This window comes from Engraulis encrasicolus, chromosome 12 (assembly GCF_034702125.1).
Source record: "Engraulis encrasicolus isolate BLACKSEA-1 chromosome 12, IST_EnEncr_1.0, whole genome shotgun sequence".
In the NCBI taxonomy this organism is placed as follows: domain Eukaryota; kingdom Metazoa; phylum Chordata; class Actinopteri; order Clupeiformes; family Engraulidae; genus Engraulis; species Engraulis encrasicolus.
In genome coordinates, this window is record NC_085868.1 from 8,836,145 (window position 1) to 8,862,253 (window position 26,109).

The following is a 26,109-nucleotide window of genomic DNA, read 5'->3' on the forward strand; positions in this document are numbered from 1 at the left end:
TGGACTCCCCTTTTGACTGTTAATATTCGTGATCTGTTTGAAAGAGTATTTTGTGCATGTGACAGTGCTGAGCGCTCATTGACCCTGTGCCCACTGTTCCCAATAGCTTCATCAGTCTCACTCCCTCGCTCCCTGCTACATGCCATTCAGTCTGTGGCCTTTTAGTGATGTGACCATCACGAGAGTTGTGCTCTGACTGTCATACGTCCAACGAGCCAGGCAGGGTCTTTGCAATCAAAGTCAAAGTTTACCCATCAAAGCCTCTGTTTGGTTTCCCCGATCGCCCGGGTTTGAATCTGGAACTAGACTCCCTTTCACTGCAGGCCTAAAGAGCAGGAGAATACTGTGCAAAGAAGCTTGTGGGAATATGTGGTGACTGTTTGAGCACTAGCAGATTTAATGGCCATACTGCTTGTTAGACAGACAGACAGACAGACATAGACGAGAGAGATGAATACATAGCCATGGGTATAGAGATGAATAGATAACCATGGGTAGAGAGATGGAGCTGATCGTAGTCTCTGGTCGTAGCATCGTTAGACAGGCAGACAGGACACACGGACAGAGATGAATAGATAGCCACGGGTGGAGAGATGGGCCGGCTCGCTGTCTCTGGTGCACTCGTAACACGGTGAAGCAGCAGGCTATCAGATCGGAGCAGTGAGAGGCGGGTGGTGCGTGGGCAGCAGTGTGGGCGAGCACGAAGCGAGGGATTCTGGGACTGTGGAGGACCTGGCTGGGAGTTAGCAGGCGTGAGGTGCGTATGTGCGTGTACGTGTGTGTGTTTCACAAAGCGTTTTTAATCTGGCTCGGTTTCTTTGCCTCCCAGCACCACAGGAGACTGCGCTCAGGCAGGCAGCAGTTAGTTAGCGCGTGTCGCTCGCTCACATCAAACGGCAGAGCAGAGGTGGGCAAAACAGATGGGCAAGGGAAAACTGCTGTAGTGATAGCTGTATTATTTCTATTCATCTTCTGTTCATGCCAAAACACACATGATACGTATGCTCACAACCTGCATCTAACAAACCCACTCCCATATATAACACGAACACACACAGGCACACTATTAAGTACACTGCTCTATAGATGCTGCACACACAGACGTAAGGATAGAAGTTGGCGCTAGTGATAAAAGGATGTTTTTTTAGTTTTTCTTTTTTAGTTTGCCAGTGCCTGGTGGCCATATGGTACATTTGAAACCTCAGAGACCTGTATACACGCACATAGTTAATGTACCCAAGACTATGAGCATTGGGAGCCTCTAAATTCTCTGCATCAAATTCTTAAGTCACGCATGCATTTGTTTATTTGGCCAAAAGACACTGGTGCTGCATTGGCGGCTGCTCTGCCTCTGCCAGTTCCTCTGTCGCCTGTGAGTCACTTCCACACTGCCTGAGCTGGCCTCCAGCCTTGCGCTGAGTGTACGCGCGTGTGTTGCTCCGTGCTGACATAGCTGGCCTCAGGCTGGCGTTTGTGCGTGCGTGCGTGCACTAACTGAGCTGGCCTCAAGCTTTGCTGCAAGTGGGCATATTCCCTTGTTTGTCTTCAGTGGCCCTCCACCCACCAGCAGCATCACCTCCTGATCTGAGATCCAACTTTGCTGCTGGTGGCCGTCCTCCCTTCCCCTCCCATCCCTTGCCCTCCTTTACAATGACCCCCAACACACACATTCACACACACGCATCAGCATCACACCGCACCAGCATCACCCTCTCTGAGACCGAGTCATCCCCTCTACCCACCCTTGACCCTCTGGCCATGTTTAGAAACACTGACTGACCCTCTCCCCCCTCCTCAAGGGTGACCTTTGAACTTTCCACTGTGAGCCCTTCCCTTCTCATGCATGCATGCCATCGGGAATTGTTTGTGAGCAGCAGCAACACGGTCACCATTGCCATAGCTATGCGTCACTAACTGTCCATCGATGCATTGCTCTTCTCTCCCCCTCTCCTTCCCTCCCCATGTTGCTGGCGCCAAGATGTGACCGGCTTGGCCTGTAATGTGTGGTCAGTCCACAGCGAGGTGTGAGGAATGTCTTTTGTTTGTTTTGATGATGATTATCATTCTGTGGTAATTGGAACGTCCTAAACTTTGCTCCCCACACACCCAAGCCACCTGGACGAGGGTCTTAAAGCGATACCCTGCCATTTCTGGAAATAATTACACCTTCCCTGGAGATAAAGAATTGAATTTTACTTCTCTCTTCCAGCCATTCTCGTTCGCTAGCTAGTCCCATAAGATTCAATGATAATTGTTAGCTTGGATGTAGAACTAGAGTTGCCAGACAGAAAACATCGGGAAGAACAGGAGAAATGTACAGCTCATTTTTTAACTCCAGATGGAGGTGTAAAATTAGCTTATTGCTGCTGTTTGCTCTGCACTCTGTGTCTTTCAGCAGTAATCAGCCATTGTGGTTATTAAGTGGTCCAAGTTCCTTGCTCCCACTCCTCTCTCTCTCTCTCTCTCTCTCTCTCTCTCTCTCTCTCTCTCTCGTTCTCTCTCTCTCGTTCTCTCTCTCTCTCTCTCTCGTTCTCTCTCTCTCTCTCTCTCTCTCTCTCTCTCTCTCTCTCTCTCTCGTTCCCTCTCTCTCTCTCTCTCTCTCCCTCACTCGGGCATGAGCCCCATTCACATAACTCAGCTGACCGCTGGCATGTGTGCCAACATCAGGTGGGTGTTGTGTCGCTGCTAACCCAGTTCTGCCTGGCGCTGCTCCATACCCATATTAGCCAGCCCAGGACTGAGGACGTGAGCCAGAGTCAACCAGAGCTGGAAGAGTTGCAGCCTCAGAATGGTCAGTTGCAGCGTTCCATCGTGTAGTCTGGAATGTTGCTGCTTTAAGCCGACCCCAGACTGCTCCCTGATTAGTTTTCACGACTTTGACTCTTGTCAAAAAAGACGTCAGTCTGAAACCAGGCTTGCTTTCAACCATCGTCCTGATCAGGGTAACCAGCTAACCAATTGTGCTTGGAATTTACTATCTCATACTATGACATGCAGAGCAGATGCCGCGTAGCTCTTTCAGTGCCATGGACTTGAAAACGAGTCTTTTCCGAATGTACGGCACAGTGCCAAAGACTTGGTATTTAGTCAATTGCGTTTTTTGTATGGGGGGTGGGGCCTAACACCTTGATCTGGTATGTTTGTTGTTCACATAGACAAATAATTCAAATTTTCATGGCTCTTGAAAAAACACTCAAATGTTGAAAAAAGCCTGGCAACCCCCCGATCTGAATTTGAAAATGGCTGGCACTCAATGAGTTAATGATGCTCACATCCAAAAATGTTAATTAGCTGAGACTACACCAGAGGTCTCACACATGCAGCTCGCCCGATTGTTCAGTCCGGCCCCAGACTTACAGAGAAAAAAATTAAAGAATGTCAAAATAAGAAAATATCTAGCCCATTACAGAATGTGCTGCAGTTCTCTGGCATTTTAGGTACTTGGAGCATTTACAGCAGGGTGGGGAACCTATGTCTCCAGGGCTGGTCAGTTGTCCCAGGACATGGGGAGGGGCAGGGAAGGTAATTGAGACCCCATTACATTGCATGCATTGAGAGGGGGGTTTGATTGATTGATTGCTTTATTGACAACACATCAGTTATCTTCTATTAGAAGCACTGTTCTTCCTGTGGTCTTTCAGTTGCTTTTGTCCTGAGCCCAGTCATAGCGGTCGGCGGCCCTATCTCTACCCCCTCTCAAGGGGTCGGGGGTATTCATTTATGGTACTTTTAAAATCATACGTCGTACCTCTTCATGTTGAACATAGCTGTGCTTACAAACAGCTTCCCACCAATTTCTCTACCCGGTGCTCGCCCTGAGCAATGAATGCTGTCGTGGTGTGCTGTACGGTCCTGAAGTGTTGAGCAGGAGGGGTGTAGTAGTTAGACACTGCTGGGTCCTCCATCCTCAGCCAGCCCTGTGTCTAGTTAGTTGCTAAGCTGTGGGCCGTTAGCTGTGGAGTGTGATGCATGGTGCTGTTTGTCATTTTGGCTGAATGGGCTCCAAAGTGACTCAGTGCACCGCTGCTGTGTGCCGGGATTGCAGAGGGCCGTTGGCTCTGTATACAATGCAGTGCAAGACACACACACACACACACACACACACACACACACACACACACACACACACACACACACACACACACACACACACACACACACACGACTCACTTGTACAGACAGCCTCTCTCTTCGTTGTTCTCTCTCCCTCCCTTTCCCCTGCAACGCTCTACCTTTTTTATCTCGCTCTTTCATATGCACACACACTGACCCGCCTCTTGTAGAGTTGGCTGGCTCTGACGCATATAATACAGCCCAGAGTGTGTGTGTGTGTGTGTTTTTTTTCCTACCGGGGACAGTTTGTCCAGGGCCATCTGTATTTGGGTCACTTTTGTCCCCCCTAACCCAACCAAAAAAAATGTCAGAAGGCTACTGTAGCCTGGCTGTACCCCAGTCGAACACTCACCAAAGGGGTTCCCTTCTCCCCTCCTTCTGACAACACCGAGCCTCCGTCCTCCCCACCCCCACCCTCCCGCTCTGCCACCTTCCCTCAGGCTGTGCCCCAGCTGTGCCTCAGCTGTACCCTCACCAAAGGGGTTCCCTACTCCCCTCCCTTCCGACCTTCTCCCCCCTCCCCCTCCCCTCCCCCTCCACCCTCCCCCGGTCAGCTCCGCTCTTCACATTTTAAGCTCTGGCTCTCAGCCAAGCAGGTCACCTGCACCCCGCACCACTCCAAAAGGGGCCCAGTCAACTTTCATTCTGCATCAGGCTGCCTCTAACAGGTCCATACACCTGCCACTCACCTCCTCTTCAGCCAATCAGATGGCCCCAGGCTGGTGAGGCACTGTATGCTGGCACACTGGGGGTGTGGAGGCTGAGGGGCAGCTGCCTGGGGATCTGGCACTGCTGCCAATTGTGCTTCCTGTTTGGCGTGTGTGTGCATGTCTGTGTGTCTGTCTGTGTGTGTGTCTGTCTGTCTGTCTGTCTGTCTGTCTGTCTGTCTGTCTGTCTGTCTGTGTGTCTGTCTGTCTGTCTGTCTGTCTGTCTGTCTGTCTGTCTGTCTGTCTGTCTGTGTGTGTGTCTGTGTGTGTAGATGGCCAGAGCTGTGTCTGTATGTCTGTTTAGATGCCTAGAGCGGTGTGTGCCCCGGTGCGCATCCTCAATAGAGTGGCCCAGCACACATCATGGGGCTGTCAGGGTTCGATAAGTAGAGAGCAACCAGGAACATCCCGACGACCCAGAGAGTCATGGGGAGTCATACCCAAGCAGGGAGAATTTGGAATTTGCATTTTCCCAAACTCCCATCCTTGGGTTGTGCTTGTGGCCTTGTGCTTTGCTGATGACCAGCCTCCTTGGAGAAAAAATGATTAAGTTTCCCAGCTGTCAGCCTAGCCACACCAACTTTTTGGGGACTTTCGCCCATTCAACATCCCGATTGCAAATGACCTACGAATTACGCTTTTCATATATTGAATCAAACTTCTGTCGTCAATGATATCTTGCAACGTCATACAAGGTCGCAAGCACAAGGGAGGACAGGAGTTTGGATGGTGGACTGACATTCAGTCAGTCAGTCAGTCAGTCAGTGCAGAACTCTGTGACATGACTGAGCGCTTGAAATGGGAAGGAGGAAAAAAAGTATTAACAAAAAAGTAGAGGACCGGGAGAGGGAAGGAGGGAGGGAAGTCTGTAACGGTTGATGGAGAGTGGGAACCGGGAACAGGGGAGGGGAAAAAGGATGAACAGGAAAGCACAGGATTCATGACCCAGAGAGGGAGGAGTGAGAAAGAGAGAGAGAGAGGAAGGGAGTCAGTGACAGATGACGGAGAGCGGGAACTGGGAAGAGGGGAGGAAGAAGGAAGAGAGAGAGAGAGACGGAGAGAAACTCAACAGCCCATTCCTTCTAGCACACATTCCTCTTGAGTCACTCGGCAGCCAGTTGTGTTCAGCATTTTTTTCCCTCCCTTGAGTGTTTTCTCCCGCGCTCTCTCTCTCTCTTTTTTGCTCGCTCTCTCTCTCTCTCTCTCTCTCTCTCTCTCTCTCGCTCTCGCTCTCGCTCTCTCTCTCTCTCTCTCTCGCTCTCCCTCTCTTGCTCTCTCTCTCCCTCTCTTGCTCTCTCTCTCTCTCTCTCTCTCTCTCTCTCTCTCTCTCTCTCTCTCCTATCTCTCTCCCCTCTCCTCTCTCTCTCTCTCCCTCCCTCTCTCTCTCTCTCTCTCTCTCTCTCTCTCTCTCTCTCTCTCTCTCTCTCTCTCTCCAAGCTGACTCATGGTCTCTGTATGTGAGTGACTCTGTCCTGAACACAGACTCTCTCAGAGAAACGGACACACACACACACACACACACACACACACACACACACACACAGAAGAGTGTGTTTTCTTTCCTAGTCCTGACATCTATATTTATTGTCTGACTGTTTTAAAGCTGATCTGCTTAGCCTGTCTCTAGTAGAGACTGGCTTCTTCTCTCCTCTTCTCTCGGTTTGGTTTAGTTTGCCATAAAGTTATTGACATCTCTAGCAGGAGACGTGTCTCCAGGCTTGATTCTGGATTATACAGGACTGATGGTATTCCGGTTCAGTGCCTGATTTCAGGCTTGACAGAATTTGTCGGCAACAATAAAATATAGTCGGCAGGTTTTTCTCATTTCAAGAAAGTAATAAAGGTACAGGGGCAGGATTGTCTTCTGCAGTCAGGCCTGGGATTGTGGAGATGTTGGGCCTACTCTGTTCCAAACAGAACTTCAGAGGTAGCTAGCAGATGAAACTCTGAGACAGCGTTCTTCCAGGTTCTATCCTACACTCCTCCTGTTCCGTTTATGGCTTGCTTTTGAAAAATGCTGAAGTCTTTTGAGTCTCTGCAAATATTCTACTGGTGTGAATTGAGTATATTTCCACCACATTTGCATTATTTTTGCTTTTAAAGCTGCAGCATTTTTTTTATTTGCATATTTTTACTTTTATATATTGGCCCTATCTAGTGAAGCTGTGATGGACCATCGCTGCGCTTGGTGGTGGATATGTCTAGTCTAGTTGACTGGTGGTGGTGGTGGTGGTGTAGCTGTTCAAGCAGATTCTTTTGTACACCTCTGTAGTTGGATAGGTGCGTAGGATATTATCCCAGTGAGATTGTCATTGAAGTATAAAGAAGTCCTGCATGTTGTCCGTTTAATACAGCGTTTCAGTCATCCAACCTTTTTCAGGTCAAGTTCTTTACACTTGAACGGCTTTTAGTTGAGAAATGCATCTCTCCATGGGCTGCTGCCGCTGTATGCATGCTTGTGTCATGACATGAATTCCACTTCCAAACCGTAGAGAGGAAATAACATCCTTCTATAGTTGATCGATGGGCTGGACTTGAGAAACACCATTCGTGCCATAGCCATCTGTAATTGTCCACTCAATTATCATTGGCCTGCAGCAGGTTACATCTGAGTCTAAAATTCTTGGGCATTATGACACATGACCAAATGTTGGCAATCAGGTAACATCCACTCATTTCAGCAGAGTTCAGTTCACCCCTCCTACCTGAAATAGGTGCTCAATTAGGCAGCTGCACTATCCTCTCTATGAAATTTGTATTACCTGGCGAGTTGAACGCTGAACTAGGTGTTTTTGTTTGTTTTTGTTTTTGTCCTCTTCCAGAACAAGCGAGATGAGCACCCTAAACACTATAGTGAAGTATATTAAAATGAAGTCTGGTTCTCTTCCTCTCCTCTTCTATTCCTCTCCTCCTCTGTTCCTCTCCTCCTCCAGAACAAGAGAGATGAGCACTTGTTGAAAAAGCGCAACGTTCCCCAGGAGGAGAGTCTCGAGGACTCTGATGTAGACTCAGACTTCAAATCGGTGAGCCAACACACAACAACTGTTACACACTCATTACACACTCGCACGCACGCAAATATGGATAACCGCATTTGGTATGTGTACACAATGAACAATCACAGTCTTTAAAAACACACACACACACACACTTAGTATGTGTAGACGATGAACATCCCATTTTATACCTGATTGCGTAATGCTATAACTACTGTGTGCGATGTTTGGAATGGCAGCATTAAGCTGTACACCCTTAACTAACCAATCCTTTTGTTTTTGCAGCAAAATGTAACACTTGAGGCCATCCTACAGGTAAGCTCAGCTTTCCTCAGTGTGTGTCTGTGCCTGTGTTTGTATCAGGGATGTTAACCGGTAACCATTTAAGCGATAGTCGACCGGATCAACTTTAGCCGGTTAAAATTTTCTGCCATCGGTTAACCGGTTGTAATAATAATAATAATTATAATAATAATTTCCTCCCAAAAAGCCCCCCCAAAAAATGATAATTTTGAGGTTAATAATTCAGCATTCCCCTCTGGCAACAGTGGCTGGACATGGCAGGTACTGTCTGCGCAGCAAAAAAAAGGCTTTATGTGAAAAATAAAAATGTAAAAAATCAGTGCTGTGCATATCAGGCACGCGAACGTTGTATGATTTAAGATAACCGGTTAACCACCGGTTAATGAGTCTCAGTAGCCGGTTAAGAGTTTTTTAAATTTTCGCCATCCCTAGTTTGTATATGCACATGGGCGCGTGCCCACATTTACCCCGTCTCTCTGCTGGAAAGTCTGCATGCCCAGTTGAGTGTGAAGGGCATTGAGCAGTGACCACTGGAAGGCAGATGGATGGATAGATGCATGTGTGTGCGCGCGCTCGCCTGTGCGTGTTTGTGTGTGCGGCTGTGCGTGTCTGTGTACATGCACAGCGTGTGTGTGTGTGAGAGAAAGAGACAGTGCACGTATGAAGTACATGCACTGCCTGTGCTATGGTGGATGCTGTCCAGTAGCACACTATAAACAGCCAGTTATATCTCTCTAAATGTGCCCTAAACCCCTCTCTCTCTCTCTTCCAGAACGCCACCAGCGACAACGCGGTAGTGCAGCTCAGCGCAGTCCAGGCAGCCAGGTAAGACACCCTCCTGGTATTGGTTACAGTCCCTACAGCAATGTGGCTTAGGGGCCTTGCTCAAGGAGGGCACTCCAGCCATGGGTGGAAGTGTAGGGAGAGGGTACGGGTGGGATTTGAACCTGTCAGCCTCTGCAGCCCCCTGCAAGTCCACCTCCCTAACCATTAGGCCACGGCTGCCCTGTTGAAATGGTGTTAGGTGGCACCCCTGCAGCGATTGGACACAAATCCATATCACGGTTTCATGATTTCAGCATGTATCAAAGAACCATCTGGAACAAAGCCTGTCTGTACAAAACCCTTTTCTCACTTTATTCAGAGGCGCTTGTCGGTATAAGTAGAGACTAAAAATATATGTTACAGGCTACGGTGCTTTTATCTGGCACCCCGGCTAGCAGACAGGACTGAAATTGCAGCCGGTGTGATTATCCTCTTTTGTACATTGTGTTCATGTTCTCTCACAAATTGAGCCAATTTTGAACTTCTCCCCCTCTATATTACATCATCAATAAAAAAAAAATCTGATTTTAATATCGATTGGTATGTGAGTAAAACGAACATTGTCGTTTCATTGTATAAACTACTGACAACATTTGCTCCGAATTCTGGACAACATTGTCATTTAGAGCATTTGTTTGCAGAAAATTACAAACGATTAAAAGGACAAAATATGCAATGTTTTCAGACCTCTAAAACATCTCTGTCAAATTTCGCTGCAAGACACTGCGGTTTGTAGACCCCTCCAGGTCTCTTCTCTAGCCATAAGGTGACCAGGGGCCTCATTTATCAAGCGTTCTTAGACACAGATCTGTGCGTAAAGCGTGCGTGCGATCATTCCTGAGCAAAGTATGGGATTTATGAACATGTACTTGAACGTAGAAATGTGCCTAAATCTACGCACACCTCAGACCATGCGTGCGAGTGGAAGAAACACAAAATTGCAAATAATATTGACCGTGCAAGGTACAGTTTGCTTTGAATGACAATGGAGTATGACAGTGTGCTATTTTACAGTGTTTTCGTCCATGTGTGTCTCCTTCTTTTACTTATTTTGAAACACTGTCCTCCTTCTGTCAAAAGCACCTCCACTCCTGCCGCGGAAATGTTTCTATCTCCACACTTCCCGCCAGCGCTTCGACTGGCGTGTGTTCATGTGTGTCAAAACAGGGTGGCGCCTTCGAATTAACATGGCATTTGAATATATTTTAATACCATATATGGTCACTTGGAGGCGTTTCGGGATGCAAATTACCCCGAATGCGCGCGTGCACAGTGATTTGGAAGGTGTGGGATTTATCATGCAGACGTGTGCGTAGGAACAGCCAACGCACGTTTCATAAATCCCGATTTTTCTGTACTTGCGAACATTCTAAATTTCACTCGTAAGACACACTTTAGAAGACATTCTACGAACTGATGATAAATGAGGCCCCAGGTGTTGGATTGGGACATTTGGCCAAGGATTGGTGATGAGTGCTTCAGCAAGGCTAACTGGGCAGATTAGTTGCAATGGGGCCTTTTCTTGTAACTTGGTCAGACTGTGTGTACAGGTGCAGCAGTGCAGCAAACTGCCTACAGTCAAACCTATGAACTGCTTGTTTTTCATTGGCTTAAACATTAGTGTGATTATATTTGTAATCTCTTTTTTTGTTTTGCTTTTTTCACTCTTGCAGAAAATTACTGTCCAGCGATAGAAACCCTCCCATTGATGAGCTGATAAGATCTGGAATCCTCCCCATTCTAGTCAGATGCCTGGAGAGGGATGACAAGTAAGTGCTGCGGGATAGTGTGTGTGCGTGTATATGGTGCTGACTTAGAAAAATCCCAGTTGTTTGTGAAAGAATGAATGTTTGGCAGAATGGAGTGAGAGAATCACTTTCTCAAGCTTTGCTCTCTGTAAATGTCGATCCTCCTTTTCTATTTTGTTTTCGTCCTCTCTTTCCATTTCTGTTTTCTCTGTCTCTCTGTCTCTCTCTCTGTGTGTCTGTCTGTCTCTCTCTCTCTCTGTCTCTCTGTCTGACTCTCTGTCTCTCTTTCTCTGTCTCTCTCTCTCTCTCTCTCTCTCTCTCTCTCTCTCTCTCTCTCTCTCTCTCTCTCTCTCTCTCTCTCTCTCTCTCTCTCTCTCTCTCTCTCTCTGTCCTTGTCCTTCTCTGCGTGACTGCCTCGATGAGAGGGTCTGTGTAGTCCCATACTGCTTCTCCTGCAGACATGCAGTCCGTACACACACACACACACACCACTGCCACCACGGAGGGAGCAAGTGAGGAAGGGAAGAGAGGAGGAAGAAGCGGAGAGTAGAGAAGATGCAGCCTTCCCTCACACACACACACACCACCAAACAGGGAGCAAGAGGGGGATAGAGACACAGACAGGAGGAGGAGAGGACGGAGACTCATGGGGTGGAGTAAGTGTGTGAGGAAAGAGGAGAGGAGTGGCTCAAAGGAGGAGGGAGAGGCTGATGGTGGAGAATGGATGCATGGAGGGAAAAAAGAAAGAAAGAAAGGAAGAGAAGAGATACATGATGCAGAGTGAGTGATTGAGAGGGAGAGGGAGACAGAGAGAGCGAGAGAGAGAGAGCGAGAGAGAGCGAGAGAGAGACAGAGAGAGAGAGAGAGAGAGACGGAAAGGGAGAGGGAGACGGAGAGAGAGAGAGAGAAAGACAGGGAGAGGGAGACGGAGAGAGAGAGAAAGACAGGGAGAGGGAGACTGAGAGAGAGACAGGGAGAGGGAGACGGAGAGAGAGACAGGGAGAGAGAGACGGAGAGAGACAGACAGAGAATGGTGGATAGTGAGTGAGCCAGTGAGTTATAGAGAGAGACAGACAGACATAGGCAGACAGAGAGGCTTGTGGGTAGTGAGCTAGACAGAGAGTGGGAGAGACACAGGCCCGATTCGAAACGGGGAAGGCAGCTGTCCTTCCAGTGAGCTAACTGGACATCGAGTCATGAAGTGTGGATCGAAACGAAAAATTGCTTTATTTCCTCTCTCGGCAGTTGACTGCATTTGTGGGCGTAACGAGGATATTTCAAGGATACATCAGATGCTGACTTCGCTTCCTTGGTACCCAACATGCTGTGCGCCACCTCCCTCTCAACCGGAAACCTGAAAAACAAACATGGCTACTACCCAAGCTACTACCTTATCATACTCTTTATTCTGACAGTTATGTATGTAGATATTGAAAATCGAATGCATAAATCAACATTGTAGTATCTAAATATGCTGTCGCTAGATCTATTTATAGCCTATTTTACGATTCCGCCGTCTGACGATCATTCACCGTTCAAATAGCATGCGTAAACTAAGCGCTAACGTGATGAACGTAACTCCCCCCATAGAATCGCAAGAATCGCCGTAACATCAAATGCGCAAGACGGCGCACTCGTTAGTGCCGTTCGTAACGGCTGCCTCATCAGCTGACTTCGCCTCTCTGATCAGTGACCTGTTTATGTAGGAGGAGAGTCATCGAGTCACTGCCTCCCGTTTCGAATTCAGCCACAGACAGAGAGGCTGGTGGATAGAGAGAGAGAGAGAGAGAGAGAGAGAGAGAAAGGGTGTTGGAGAGTTGGGGAAGAAGGGAAACAGGAGGGAGTCCCGTGCTCGGAGCGGAGCAGAGGAGCAGTGACGTCATGAGCTGAGCCGAGCACGCAGGGAGATTTCTGCTGCCGCAGTTTGCCAAAGGCCCCCGGTGACTAATGCAGCCAGCCGACCGCGGTGTGGGAAGAGGGGATGGGGAGAGGGAGGGGGCACAGAAAAGGGGAGGAGAGAAAAGAGGGGAAAGACGTAACTGGCGAAAAAGGGGGTCAAGCGTCAGCAACGATGGCAGACGTAAGCGGCGCTCAGACATTGCTGAAATGCCTCATTCCTCAAAAGAGAGAGAGAGAGAGAGAGAGAGAGAGAGAGAGAGAGAAGGATGGGGCGGGCAGAGGGGGACAGACACACACACAGACAGAGGGAGGGAGACACACACACACACACAGGGAGACAGACAGACAGACACATGGACAGACAGAGAAGGATAGAGACAGACAGACAAAAAGAAAGAGCGATGGAGAAGAAAAAATCTTAGCGTGTAACCCTGTTCTTAGCGTGTAGCCTTGTTCTGCTTATGTAAAGCAGCTTGAGTTTGTTATGGGAACGGAGCTGTTGCCCACTTAAGGCAGTCTGCAGTCTGCCTCTCCCCAGAATCTGGATTAAATATTTCGGCAGCAGAGGCAGAGCAGAGTTCAAGCCCTGCTCCGCTCCTCCAACTTCTGTTTATTCTACTGTTTGTCTTGGAGGTTCCAAGTCTGGAGGCTCCTTAATTTCTGTAGTCTTAATCTTTTTTCCCCCCCCTTGCTCAGTGTTCTCTAGAGGTAAAAACGGATATTGGATGCTGTAGCAGGTTTTATTTCTAACTAGTGCTGGGTGGGTTTTTACTTCAGACTAAAGCCTGAAGCTTTGGGCTCTTGATTGGAGCTTAGTGTTGGCCATTTGTCTTGATTTGCGGACGTAGCCCACCCAAACTGCACCACAAACAAACAAACAAGAAGAGCCCCTTCATAAGAAAAGTGTTTGAAATAAGTTCTGTGTTCACTAGTGTTGTTCTGTCCCAGTGGCATTGAACCAGTTGTCGGATCATATCAAATCAAAAAGGTTTATTTGTTTAATTTTCCGATATGCATGTGTGCTGCATCAAATTTAATCGGTTTGTTGTTTTTTTTTTTGCCCAAACATCGATGCAGCAAATATTTGTTTGTTAGTATGATTCCAGAATGAAAGGAAGTAACTAGGGATGCACGATGTATCGGCCAGATGTATCGGTATCTGCCGATATCGGCCGATATTCAACACATCGGACATCGGTCTGATGGATAAAACTGGGCCGATGTTAACGCAGATGGGTTTTTTTATATGTTACGGTTCTAAAAGAATGGACTTGACGATGACTTTCACTGTTTGTCTTCTATTTTGTCTCTATTTTTTATCTAATTATCACAGGGAGTTAAAAAGTGTTTTTGGAAATAAGACGACATTCAAAAATTCTGTTTGTTTGCATCATTGTCATCTCTTTTTTTTAAAAAAAGAAAGAAAAACATTGGTATCGGTTAATATCGGCCATCGGCCAAAACCGCAATATCATAATCGGATATCAGCCGAAATTTTTGACATCGTGCATCCCTAGAAGTAACCATGATTTATCACACAATTGCGGTCGGACCAAGCGCTTCACGGTGGCTCAGATGCAGTGTGGATGTGTCAAACCAGTGTTTGTGTGTGTATTGCAATGTATACATTTTTATTTCAGGTACAAAACCCACAGGATAGAAATATTACATAACATACAAATACACAGTATTAATGGGTTTCTGGGAGTCAGCAAGTCTTCACACACACACACACGCGCGCACAAATTCACACACGCCCCCAAGAACATGTTCTCATTATGCGTAGTCATGGTTGTCTGTGAGTGCATATTGGGTCGGGCTCAGCCCAGGAATGGAAGCCAGCCTCCAGAGGCATTTGTTGGTGTTGTTAAACCAATATTGATTCCTGGGTGTGTGTGTGTGTGGCTTTGCTTCGTTATTGCTTTGTGCATCCCATGAGAGTATGGTCTGCAACCCACTGACCTCTCTTCTCTCCTCTTCCCTCCTCTTCTCCTCTCGTCTGCTCTCCTCATTTCTCATCTCCTCTTCCCTCCTCTCCTCTCCTCTCCCCTTCTCACCTCTCTTCCCCTCTCCTTCTCTCCTCACCACTCCAGCCCCTCGTTGCAGTTCGAAGCGGCCTGGGCTCTGACCAACATTGCATCCGGCACCTCCGCACAGACCCAGGCGGTCGTCAAAAACAGTAAGTGTGTGTGTGTGTGCGCGTGTATGCGTTTGCATGTGTGTGTGTGTGTGTGTGTGTTATGGGGAGCGAGACAGTAGGGGGTGTAACATTGTGGGATGCGAAACAGCTGATAAGTGCCCTGCAGGGAATCGATAACCAGGAGAAATTGCCTGAAATGGAACTGATGAAAGTACACAAACATTACTTGATGTCGGCGCTAACCATATATTTGTTTTTCCTGTCCCATCGTCTCGTCTGTCTGTGTGTGTGTGTGTCTGCGTGTGTGCGCGTGCGTGTGTGTGTGTGCGCGTGCGTGTGTGTGTGTGTGCGCGTGCGTGTGTGCGCGTGCGTGTGTGTGTGCCTGCTTGCCTGCCTGTGTCTGGGTGTGTGTGCCTGCCTGTGTGTGTGCCTGCCTGTGTGTGTGCCTGCCTGTGTGCCTGCCTGTGCCTGCCTGTGTCTGTGTGTGTCTGTGTGTGTCTGTGTGTGTGTGTGTGTGTGTGTGTGTGTGTGTGTGTGTGTGTGTGTGTGTGTGTGTCTGCCTGCCTGTGTGTTTGTGTGCGTTCGTGCGCGTGTGTGTCCTGCTGCAGCAAACGCGGTGCCCCTGTTCCTGCGGCTGCTGCACTCCCCGCATCAGAACGTGTGTGAGCAGGCCGTGTGGGCGCTCGGCAACATCATCGGTGAGTACTGGACTGCCTCCACTCTAGTCTCCACCATGACTCATACTTCTCTTCTCTGCACCGCATTGGCAGTAACCAGTGTTTGAAGGCTCTTAGGCCGGGGACATGTTCGCTGTGAGCCTTAAATTACCAGCGCAGCCACGTGCAACAAGGGTGTACATACTTGTTTCAGAGCACAATGCAGGATACCTGTTACACCCGATACCAGATGGCTAACGAGACTCTCCGTCTGTATTTTCCACCATTAACTGTGACTTTTACATAGAAGTTCAGATATGGGGCAGCCGTGGCCTAGCGGCTAAAGGACGTGGGCTTTAGATCAGAGGGTTGTCGGTTCGTATCCCACCCTTCCACTCCCTACTTTACTCCACGGCTGAGGTGCCCTTGAGCGAGGTACCTATTAACCCCACACAGCTCCAGGGACTGTAACCAATACCCTGTACTCAAAAGAACTGCTAGTCGCTTTGGATGAACACATCAGCTTAGCACTTTCAAACGTTCCTTCCTGAACGGTCTCCTCTCCTCTCCTGTGTTTTGTAGGTGATGGGCCTCAGTGTAGAGACTACGTCATCTCTCTGGGTGTGGTCAAGCCCCTGCTCTCCTTCATTAACCCCTCCATCCCCATCACCTTCCTGCGCAACGTCACCTGGGTCATCGTCAACCTCTGCCGGAACAAGGACCCGCCCCCGCCCATGGAGACAGTGCAGGAGGTGTGTGTCTTTTTGTGTGTGTGTGTGCGTGCCTGTGTGTGTATGTGTGTGTGTTACATTGTAAACCTAGCTTTCTACATGTAGTATTAGTGTGTAGTATTAGTGTGGAGATGGAATCCAGGTGTGGGTTTGTCAAGGCAACTATTGATCGGTGGAGTAACTTGATAAATGTGGTGGGTTTTTTTGTGACCGCCTTGTTTTGGGTTCCTGAGCTATGCTTGTCTGCACAATAGTAGTGGAATTTAAGAAGCTGTTGCTCATTGTGAGTTCTGTGGCAAATGGGACTCTGAAAGTAAAAAAAAAAGTCAGTAGTACCGGATCGACCTGTCTCATAACAATCGGCTCATTCAGACCTGGGGTCCGTTTCTCGATTCTTGTTGTTGCTAACCGTCTTAAGACCGTCTTAAGACCGCCTTAAGACCGTTGTACCATTCCCTTGGATTTAGTGGTGAGCGTCGCTGTTGAGAGAGAGTTGAGTCGCTCTTACGAAGGACGCTGCTACCGTCGTTAGCAAAGACGATTTCGAGATACGGACCACTGGTTGGCACAAATTGGCAGCACGGTTTTTATTTTACGAATCCAGGATTGGCGCCTCTGGTCCATGGGTGAAGTAACCTATACGGGCACCTATACTTATGTATACCTATATATTTGATGCAAGGCTCAGAATGTAAAACACTGCCATAAATTCAATCAAAGCAGCTCTGAATGAACTGATGATTATGAGTGCCCAAGACAGGTGGACCAGATACCTGATGCCACGTATTGGAAGCAAACTGTGGCAGGGTTTTTACTTTGGATTTGACACCTCTGGATTGCTGTGTCACTGATGCGTGTCTGCTGGCCTTTTGGCATAATGAAAGCGGTTATCCATTAGTCGTGCTGTCAGAGGGAAGATATTCTGCAGGATGCCAGGAGTTTACACACCCTGCCCAGCCTCACCTCAGATTACACTTACTCCTGAAGCTCACACTAGCGTAGGGCATCCACTCCTGGCTACTTTGAGATGTGGTTACCAGGGGTGTAAATGATCATTGAAATGTATCGATGCATCGATCCTACGACCGACAATTTAATCGAATCGTATCATATCCTGAGGTATTCTTAAATATTGAAAATAATCGAATCGTTGGCCCCTGTCCAATGCCCTAGCTCCATAACATACTGGAAGTGGAAAAGTAATTAGAAAAATTAGGGCTGGGACTCGATTAATTTTTTTAACCGGATTAATCTATAGGCTTTGGAATTAATTAATCAAATTAATCACATTTTAATCGCATTTAAATATCTGACTTGAGAACACTGAAAAATGTGTTTTTCACATGGATTTTGAATAATTACAATAAATAAGCTTAATCTAAAAATATTATTAATTTTTAAAAGAAGAGAGAACTCTTCTCAATTTCAGCAGGCTGTTCACCAGGCGTAATACTGCCCTCCACTGGTCTAATCCAGAACTATGTAGCTATATTATACTTCATTAATTAATCGCGTTGTGTGATTAATTAATCGAAATTAATGCATTAATGTCCCAGCCCTAAGAAAAATTGAATCGAGTGGTATCGTGGGGAATTCTTTAGTATCAAATAATCAAATCCCTGCTTTAAGAAATCGATACCGTATCATCAAGCCTGTGCTTTACCACCCCTAGTGGTTACAGACGGGCACTAATACAAAGGCACACACAACCGCATGGGTACACTACACACAAAGACAGACAGACAATTACGAAGGCACAATTAGTTTGAAAGTCGCACATACACATTCTCAAAACACACACACACACGCGCACGGGTTGTACTTCGACCATTTGCCTGCCTCGTTAAGTGTAAACATATGAACACACACAAAGACACCATTACCATCACCACAAGTTGATATACTCTCCCCCAACCAACTCTGTGTCTCTTGCTGAATTTGTGTGCAGTGTCTATCCTGCCCATTTGTATTGCACACAGTCTCTCCTGCCTCTTTTGAGGTCAGACATGCACTCCACAAACACAAAACGCAAACACAAAGCCTGGTGCACCTGCCTGGCTAATCATTAGACTCTGTCTGGCCCACAGACGCATGCATACACACACCTACCTCTTGATCATTCTGAACAATGACATATCTGTCTAGCTGTTGGGCTAATTCACACACTAGCCACTAAGTGAGGGGATGACGTGAATGTTTGTCCATGGGGATAAGGGAGAGACACACTGTGTGTGTGTGTGTGTGTGGGGAGAGAGAGGGGTGGAGAGGAGGGAAAGAGCCATGGACAGAGTGAGGGGGAGTTCCTCCATAATTCTGCTTGGTCATCCCGCCCTCTCTTGCTCTCTTGCTCTCTTGCTCTCTTGCTCTCTTGCTCTCTCGCTCTCTCGCTCTCCCTCTCTTGCTCTCTCTCTCTCTCTCTCTCTCTCTCTCTCTCTCTCTCTCTCTCTCTCTCTCTCTCTCTCTCTCTCTCTCTCTCTCTCTCTCTCTGTCCCTCTCTCCCTCTCTTCGCTCCGCGTGTTGGAATGGCAGTACGTCAGCCCTGGTGGCTGCTGGGTGCGTGCTCTGCAGCGTCTGGAATGCGCTGGACACTGGCTGCCTGTTTATAAAGCCAGTGGATTAGTCTTGGCCGCGAGGACAGATCTGTTTACGCCACGCCATGAAACCGCCGGGACCAAGTGGCTTAAGCAATCAGTCATGTTTGTTAGCGCGAGTGTTTTATTTTGCGGTTACATACATGAAGCTGTTCTGTGTCTCACGTTGTGCGCATCATTTGTTGCCTCCGCCAAGAAGGTTATGTTTTTGGTCACGTTGGTTTATTTGTTTGTCTGTCTGTTTGTCTGTTTGTCAGCAGATTTTGAGGAACTTTTTAAAGATTCTTCACTATTGCAGAATAGGACTAATTTCGGCATTCCATTTTTAACTCTACAAAAACAAGGCAGATAGCCTTGAAGAAAATTAGGGTGTAACATAGTCAAATAGTCAAATGTTCTATCAAACAGCTTCCTTGGTGGAGGTCTGCACTCTGAGTGCATTTCTAGTTTTGCTTTGTTTTTCACAGGTTCTGCCAGCTGTCTGTACTAATATACCTTTTTGTTTGTTTGTTTTTCTTTCTCAGATCCTGCCAGCTCTCTGTGTCCTAATATACCACACTGATATCAATGTAAGTTTCCCTAAATATCAATATTAATATGAAATATGACTTGTACCTTTACAGTGTATATATTTGCGTCCTAATGAGAGAGAATATTGTATATGTATGCCAGACAAAGCAGGACAGCAAACGTTTTTTTTTAGAAAACATTCCATCATTTTCAGTGTAATTTTGACGCATCTTGACCAGTGAACATCCTATGTAAGCCTAGTCTTAAACTTTTAACTAATTGCCGCTATGAATGATGTTTACTATTGTTATATTTCCCGTTTCTTACCATTCCTAAGTAAACCTCTGCTTTTCTTAATATGTGTGATTAGGGATCTAAAGTAACAACAACCGGCCAAATGCCGGTGAAATTTCAGTTGGGCTGGTAGAAAAGACCAACTAACTAGCCACTTTGGCCCAATAGTGAGTGTGTGTGTTTGGCCAGTAAGATGAGTGAAGGTGCAAAACGCACACCAGAAACAGAGGTGCTGGCAACCAGAAAATACAATTGCAGGAGGAGAGAAGTGCCGCACACTCAAGTTAAATAAACAGTTTTTAATGTGACAACGTTTCGCCCTGTCGGCCTTCTTCAGGTCACGTGTGAAATAACAGATAGTACCTTGCCTTTTTAAAGGGGAAGCTGAATTGCTCCCACCTGACATATAATTAGGTTACAGACAGGTGTCAATTAGTGTTCAATTGGTTACAATGAAGGATTGGACATCACAATCACATAACAATCAACATAAGTGTGTTCACTCATGGTCCACATCCTTATTACTACATTCTGTTATTTTTTACAAGAAAAACTGTAGAAAGCAAAGAGAGAGAGGAAAAAAAGAAAAAGATCAAAAGACACTATTACAGCATCAGTCCAAATGGATCATCATTAATAATATCATCAGTTAATCATAGTAGGTCTACATGTCAAGTTTCAATCACAGGAAACATTTTAAATCCATTTAAGTCCAGTAAGATTGCCAGTAAGATAAACATAATTTTGACTGGTGATGAAAAAAGTGAATTTAGAGCCCTATGTGCAAAACAGATGATCGATGTGTTTCAAGCTAGGCATTGGACTATTGTCCTCCTATGTCCCGTGTTCCCAGCTCCTGGCATGACTTGTAATGTAATGATCATGCCCTGCTGCGCCCCAACTGACCTCATGTCCTCCCGTTTCCAGATCCTGGTGGACACGGTGTGGGCGCTGTCTTACCTGACGGACGGCGGTAACGAGCAGATCCAGATGGTCATCGACTCGGGGGTGGTGCCCTTCCTCGTTCCCCTGCTCAGCCACCAAGAGGTCAAAGTTCAGGTGCGCCGATAAGTATAGCCCCTGCTCAAGTTATGCATGGGAACGCACATGCCTTTTGTTTACAAGCACCACTTGGCATGCAGGGTGTCCCCATGAGAGAGAAAATTCTCAGAATGGCTAAGATCTTTAAAGCAACTTCTAAAGGCTTCAACCCCATTTTTAACAGTTTCCTAATTACCGTATGTACTGTATGTGATTCTGACTAACATATCAATGAGCCTGGCTCTTTGGTGTAGCGGTCAGAGCCCCGGTTTACTACCCCAGAAGGTCTGGGTTCGAGTCTCAGCTGGGCAACTCTACTCCCCTTTGCTACACTGTATATAAAATGGATACAAGTACTGCAAGCAACCATCGCAACAAATGGGATGACTTGAAATTTACTTAACTATTATTCTTCAGCCAGTCTAGGCAGCATCATTTCTAAAGCTGACGGGTTGTCACTAGGCCGTCTCGGCAGTGGCATTTGCTGCTTCTCAGACACAGGTAAGGGGACTTTTAGAAAAAAGTAATACTGTGTGTGATTAACCCTTTCCTCCCCGTGTCCCTGCAGACGGCTGCTCTGAGGGCGGTGGGCAACATTGTGACGGGGACGGACGAGCAGACGCAGGTGGTCCTCAACTGTGACGTCCTCTCGCACTTCCCCAACCTGCTCACGCACCCCAAAGAGAAGATCAACAAGGTAGTGTAGCGCTAGCCTTGCTGTTGAACATTCCCCTTCATCCAGACCAATGCAGGATCAGTGTGTGCGCGTGCGTGCGTGTGCAAATCTGTCGGTTAAAATCAGCTTTGGGAGTTTGAGAAATTATTTGCTGAAAACAGTTTGAGAAATTATTTGCTGAGTGTATTTTGTGTGTGTGTGTCCTGCAGGAGGCGGTGTGGTTCCTGTCCAACATCACCGCGGGCAACCAGCAGCAGGTCCAGGCGGTCATCGACGCCGGACTCATCCCCATGATCATACACCAACTGGCCAAGGTGGGACTCTATAGATATACTGTGTGTGAGTGCGCGTGTGAGCGCGCACCAGCCTCATCCCCATACACCAGCTGGCCAAGGTGGGGCGCTGTAGCTCCGTTCTCCCCCACCATGCCATCTCTGCCAAGCGCTCACACCTGTTCCTCTCACCTCTTCTCTCTCTCTCTCTCTCACTCTCACACTCTCTCTCTCTCTCTCTCTCTCTCTCTCTCTCTCTCTCTCTCTCTCTCTCTCTCTCTCTCTCTCTCTCTCTCTCTCTCTCTCTCTCCCTCCATTCTCGGCATCTCCTTCCTACTGGCCTCTCTGCTTGGTCATGGCTCTGATACACCTGAGCCATGCCAGTGACCACACGCACACACCGTCCCCTACCTTTTTTACCCATACTGCTGTGAGACAGAAGTCTCAAAATCAGCTTGTTTTTCTTACAAAGCCTGTGTGCGTTTGTGTGTGATGTGTCTTTGTGGTTGACGGAAGTGGGAGACGGTTGTGTGTATACAATTGACTGTATGCTCATTGTGTGTGTGTGTGTGTTGTGTTTTGAACAGGGCGACTTTGGCACGCAGAAAGAAGCAGCATGGGCCATCAGCAACCTGACAATAAGCGGCAGGAAGGACCAGGTGGGAGACACACACACACATGTGCTATAGAAAGGTATTAGGGCCTTCCAGATGAAGCCCTGCTGTCAGTGATGCACAGCAAATACGTAAATCTGATTGGTCGTTTTTGGTCTTCATGGACAGGTGGAGTTCCTGGTGCAGCAAAACGTGATCCCGCCCTTCTGCAACCTGCTGTCGGTGAAGGACTCACAGGTGGTGCAGGTGGTGCTGGACGGCCTGAAGAACATCCTCATCATGGCGGGAGACGAGGCCAGCACCATCGCCGAGATCATCGAGGAGTGCGGAGGTGAGGAGCAGGAACCAGAAAAAATCCACCAACCTTGACGAGTCATTGGGTCCACTTGAAAGCTGGTCCTCCCGTCCTTTTCGTTTTCCTTTGCTTGTGGCCTCTTGACAGTCTGACGTTTGGGGGGGTTCCCCCCATTCAACATCCCGATTGCAAATGAGAAAATATCCCTTTGAATTGTGCTTTTGCAAGATATTGAATAATACTTAATCAATAACGTCTTGCCTCACAAGGCAAGGACACAAGCAAAAGGAGAGGACAGGAGGTACTAGATTGAGTGGGACACTTTTTTTGGGGGGTGGGGTCTGATGTTTAGGGAGACTGAGCGTCTTTAAACATCATGCCAGCACCTGTGTCACTGATGTGCACGTTCTCTGCTTTTGTCCATTCTGCCTGTGTTGTCTGTGGTTCAGGTCTGGAGAAGATTGAGCTTCTTCAGCAGCATGAGAACGAGGACATTTACAAGCTGGCGTTCGAGATCATCGACCAGTACTTCTCAGGAGACGACGTGAGTAACTCTTGTTGGCCCAGCCTTTCAGATTTCCATAAATGGATTGTGGGCATTGAAATTCTTGTAGCGTGATAATTCAACATGGCGTCATGACGATGCTTATAAATACAACCTATTTGAATCGTCTATTGCGTGCAGGGCTCTAAATTAACACACGCCAACCCGCCAAACACGGGTGAAAATTAATTTTGGCTAGTAGAAAAAAATACCTACCCGCCAATTTGGCCAGTAGCGCCCGAGTACAGTAAATTATGAACGGTAAACCGCTGCTATGACGAACGTGCGCACGTTAAGTATGCAGAGCCCTTAAGGCGAGATTTCCTACATTACCCATGGACACTAGCGTCACGACGTAGCCTCCCACCGTGGGCTTTCCAGTGCAGCAAGCGGCAACTCCATGCTGTTGCGCGCGCCAGCATTGAAAACATTTCAGACGACCAGCCTTCTGTCAGACTGCACGCTCACACTATTCTGACAGGCAGCTCTCCTCCTATGCTCTCGTCGATTTCGCTACAACCTTTTTAACGCCACTACTGCTATTATTACTAGGCTGAACCTTGCTGTAACAGGCTGCCTTTTTGAAGCAGCGAGGCCCTGACCGTTTCAATAACATGACTAACGCAGATTATGCCTATGTTTTGTGCGAGTGATGAGAATGTGGCGATGGTTAGTCAATAGATGGTTAGAAGGTTCTCTGTGTTGGTGAATGCTAGTAGTAATTGTAACCGTAATAATAGTGACGTTAAAAAAGGAGTGGCTGTGGAACGAAATAGCGACAAGGGCAGAGGAGGAGAGCTGACTGTCAGAGTAGTGTGAGCGTAGCTGTCAGTTCAGTTGTCTTCTGAAATGTTCCGAGTCCTGGCGCAACTTAGTTGGAAAGCCCACGCCATCGGAAAGAAAACAAATAACAAAAAAGCAACCAACGACGAAGCTGTGGAAGTAACAAAGGAATCGAAGATTCCCGTGATATTATTTACTTTTAGTTAAACTAGGCTTCTTGTCATTTTGTTGCGCATGGTAGATAAGAGAAGAGCTCCTCCTCTCTCCTCTCCTTTTCCTCTCATCACTTCTCCTTCCTTGGGGTGTGCGTATGTGAGGTTTTGGAGAGTTTTGCTGTGTGCTTGGTTACTGTATGTTAAAGGTCTGTTATGTGAATGGCTTGTGTGATGTGATTCAGCTGTTTTCAGAGGAATTGAACAAAAACTAATCAAATTGATTAGGCCTAAGTAATGAAAGTTAAAAATAAAGCAGAAGTTAAAAAATAATGAAAAAATATATAGCCTATAATAGGCCTATAGTATGCAGGCCTATATATAGTGTATATAGTGTAATTGTTGAACAAAATTACCATAATTAAAACAAAACAAAAAAAGCCTAACACATAGTTTATTTTGGCGAGATTTAAAAAAATGGCTAGTTGAACTTCTGTTTGGCTGGTAAGAAAAAATGTCCACTAGCCAAATTGGCTGGTGGTGGAAAAAGTTAATTTAGAGCCCTGATTGCGTGTGTGCACACCACGCTTAAGCATGGTTCCTTGTGCCCTACAACGACCTGTGACAGGTTAGGGTTAGGGGTAGTTTTGGTCTGGGCACAATGTCACACTTTTCCTTGCTACAAGCTGCTTATGATGAGGTCAAGGGGACATTTGTTCAAAAAAAGGTTGATGACCTCTGCGCTAATGTATTCTCCTGTCTCTTTCTGTCTGGATCCAGATCGATGAAGACCCCAACCTCATCCCTGAGGCCACTCAGGGCGGAACCTTCAACTTTGACCCCGCCTCCAACCTGCAGACCAAGGAGTTCAAGTTCTAATTGGGAGCAGGTGTGTATGGGGGCGTGGCCTAATCCTCACTTTGGCCCTTCCCCCCTGATGACATCACACCCGCTCTGCCAGATCTACTGGACATCAGATTTATACACACATACACACTCACTCACTCACTCACACGCAGACAGGTAGGCAAACACGCGCACTGAAGGTCTAGCCTCCTCACCCCGTCACACCTTCTCTGATGCTTCTGAACGAATGGACGTATGAATGCAAAGCAAAAACACATATGGAGAAAAAAAACAACCACAGACTTACAACGATGATCACCACCGCCTCCTCTCTCACTGCAGTTGCCAAAAAATTGCTCTCTTTTTTTTTTTTTCTTCCACTGTTCACTGTCTTACTTTCACACAAACACTTGTTCAAGTAGACTGGAGTCAATAGAGCCAACTTTGCATGAAAGGAGCCACACTCGCACCGTTTTCGAAACACACAAAAACACAGAGTTAGCCGACACATATTGAACAGACACTTGTGAACAAACCAGGCCTTGTTTTTTTTTTTTTTGGGTCTCTTTTTTTTTTTGGGGTCTCTTTTTTTTTTTTTTTTTTTTTTCCAAAGGATAGACTCTTGTGAACTCCTTGCATCGAAGATGGCAGGACTTTTTTCCCAGGCGGTCACTTTGTCCTCGAAGGTCCGCACCACCCGCCACCTCAAACCCATGAATGCTAACCGCACAACTCGACGCGTCGCACCTGGAGCCCCTCTTCCTTCTGGAATGCCCTCGTGCTTCCAGATTGTGGGCAGATCCTGGCCTGCATTTCCGATGACCCCTTTGGAGCTCAGCCCTGCTCTACTCTACTCTGCTCTGCTCCTAGGCTGGGGTCAGGTTGGAGGACCTGTCCGCTCAAGCTCTCTGCATCTATCCTCCAATTTTACTTTATTTTTTTTAATTTTTTTTTTCAAATTTTATTTGTTACTTTTTTTTTTTTAATCAAAATCTGATGGAACCATCATGCTGAGGAAAAAAAACTAGCGAAATTGTGGATATTCCGTTCATGAAGAGAATAATGTAAGAAAAAAAGTAATGTAAGGATATATATTTTTTTCTGACAAAGTATCATATGTCCTGATTTCAACACACGCACACACACACACACACACACCATAACCTACACACACCGAACCAACCGACCTGAAATGCACAGGATGGACGTGACCTCTGTGAGCTTGCAGTTTGGTGGTTCACTGAGGCCCAGGGGTAGCTGGCAACCCCCCCACCTCCACCCATCTCTGGCTCTGGAGTCAGGAGCGCACCCCATCACATCACCCCCGCACAACCAGCACCAACCTCCTGCTCTACCACCCCTAACCCCTACCC

General features: G+C 47.1%; 1 protein-coding gene across 1 annotated transcript in view; it reads left to right on the plus strand.

Moving 5' to 3' along the window:
• Positions 1-25,307, plus strand: part of kpna3 (karyopherin alpha 3 (importin alpha 4)) — a 33,445-nt gene extending 8,138 nt beyond the window's left edge. The window contains exons 3-17 of the mRNA XM_063211588.1: positions 7,754-7,843; positions 8,102-8,131; positions 8,892-8,944; positions 10,618-10,713; positions 14,685-14,770; positions 15,340-15,429; positions 15,970-16,139; positions 19,234-19,278; positions 20,441-20,572; positions 21,123-21,251; positions 21,440-21,544; positions 22,090-22,161; positions 22,285-22,447; positions 22,861-22,955; positions 24,671-25,307. Coding sequence (XP_063067658.1) covers positions 7,754-7,843; positions 8,102-8,131; positions 8,892-8,944; positions 10,618-10,713; positions 14,685-14,770; positions 15,340-15,429; positions 15,970-16,139; positions 19,234-19,278; positions 20,441-20,572; positions 21,123-21,251; positions 21,440-21,544; positions 22,090-22,161; positions 22,285-22,447; positions 22,861-22,955; positions 24,671-24,769 — 1,455 coding nt within the window. The 3' untranslated portion in view covers positions 24,770-25,307. The remainder of the gene's footprint in view (positions 1-7,753; positions 7,844-8,101; positions 8,132-8,891; positions 8,945-10,617; positions 10,714-14,684; positions 14,771-15,339; positions 15,430-15,969; positions 16,140-19,233; positions 19,279-20,440; positions 20,573-21,122; positions 21,252-21,439; positions 21,545-22,089; positions 22,162-22,284; positions 22,448-22,860; positions 22,956-24,670) is intronic.
• The last annotated feature ends 802 nt before the right edge of the window (positions 25,308-26,109 follow it).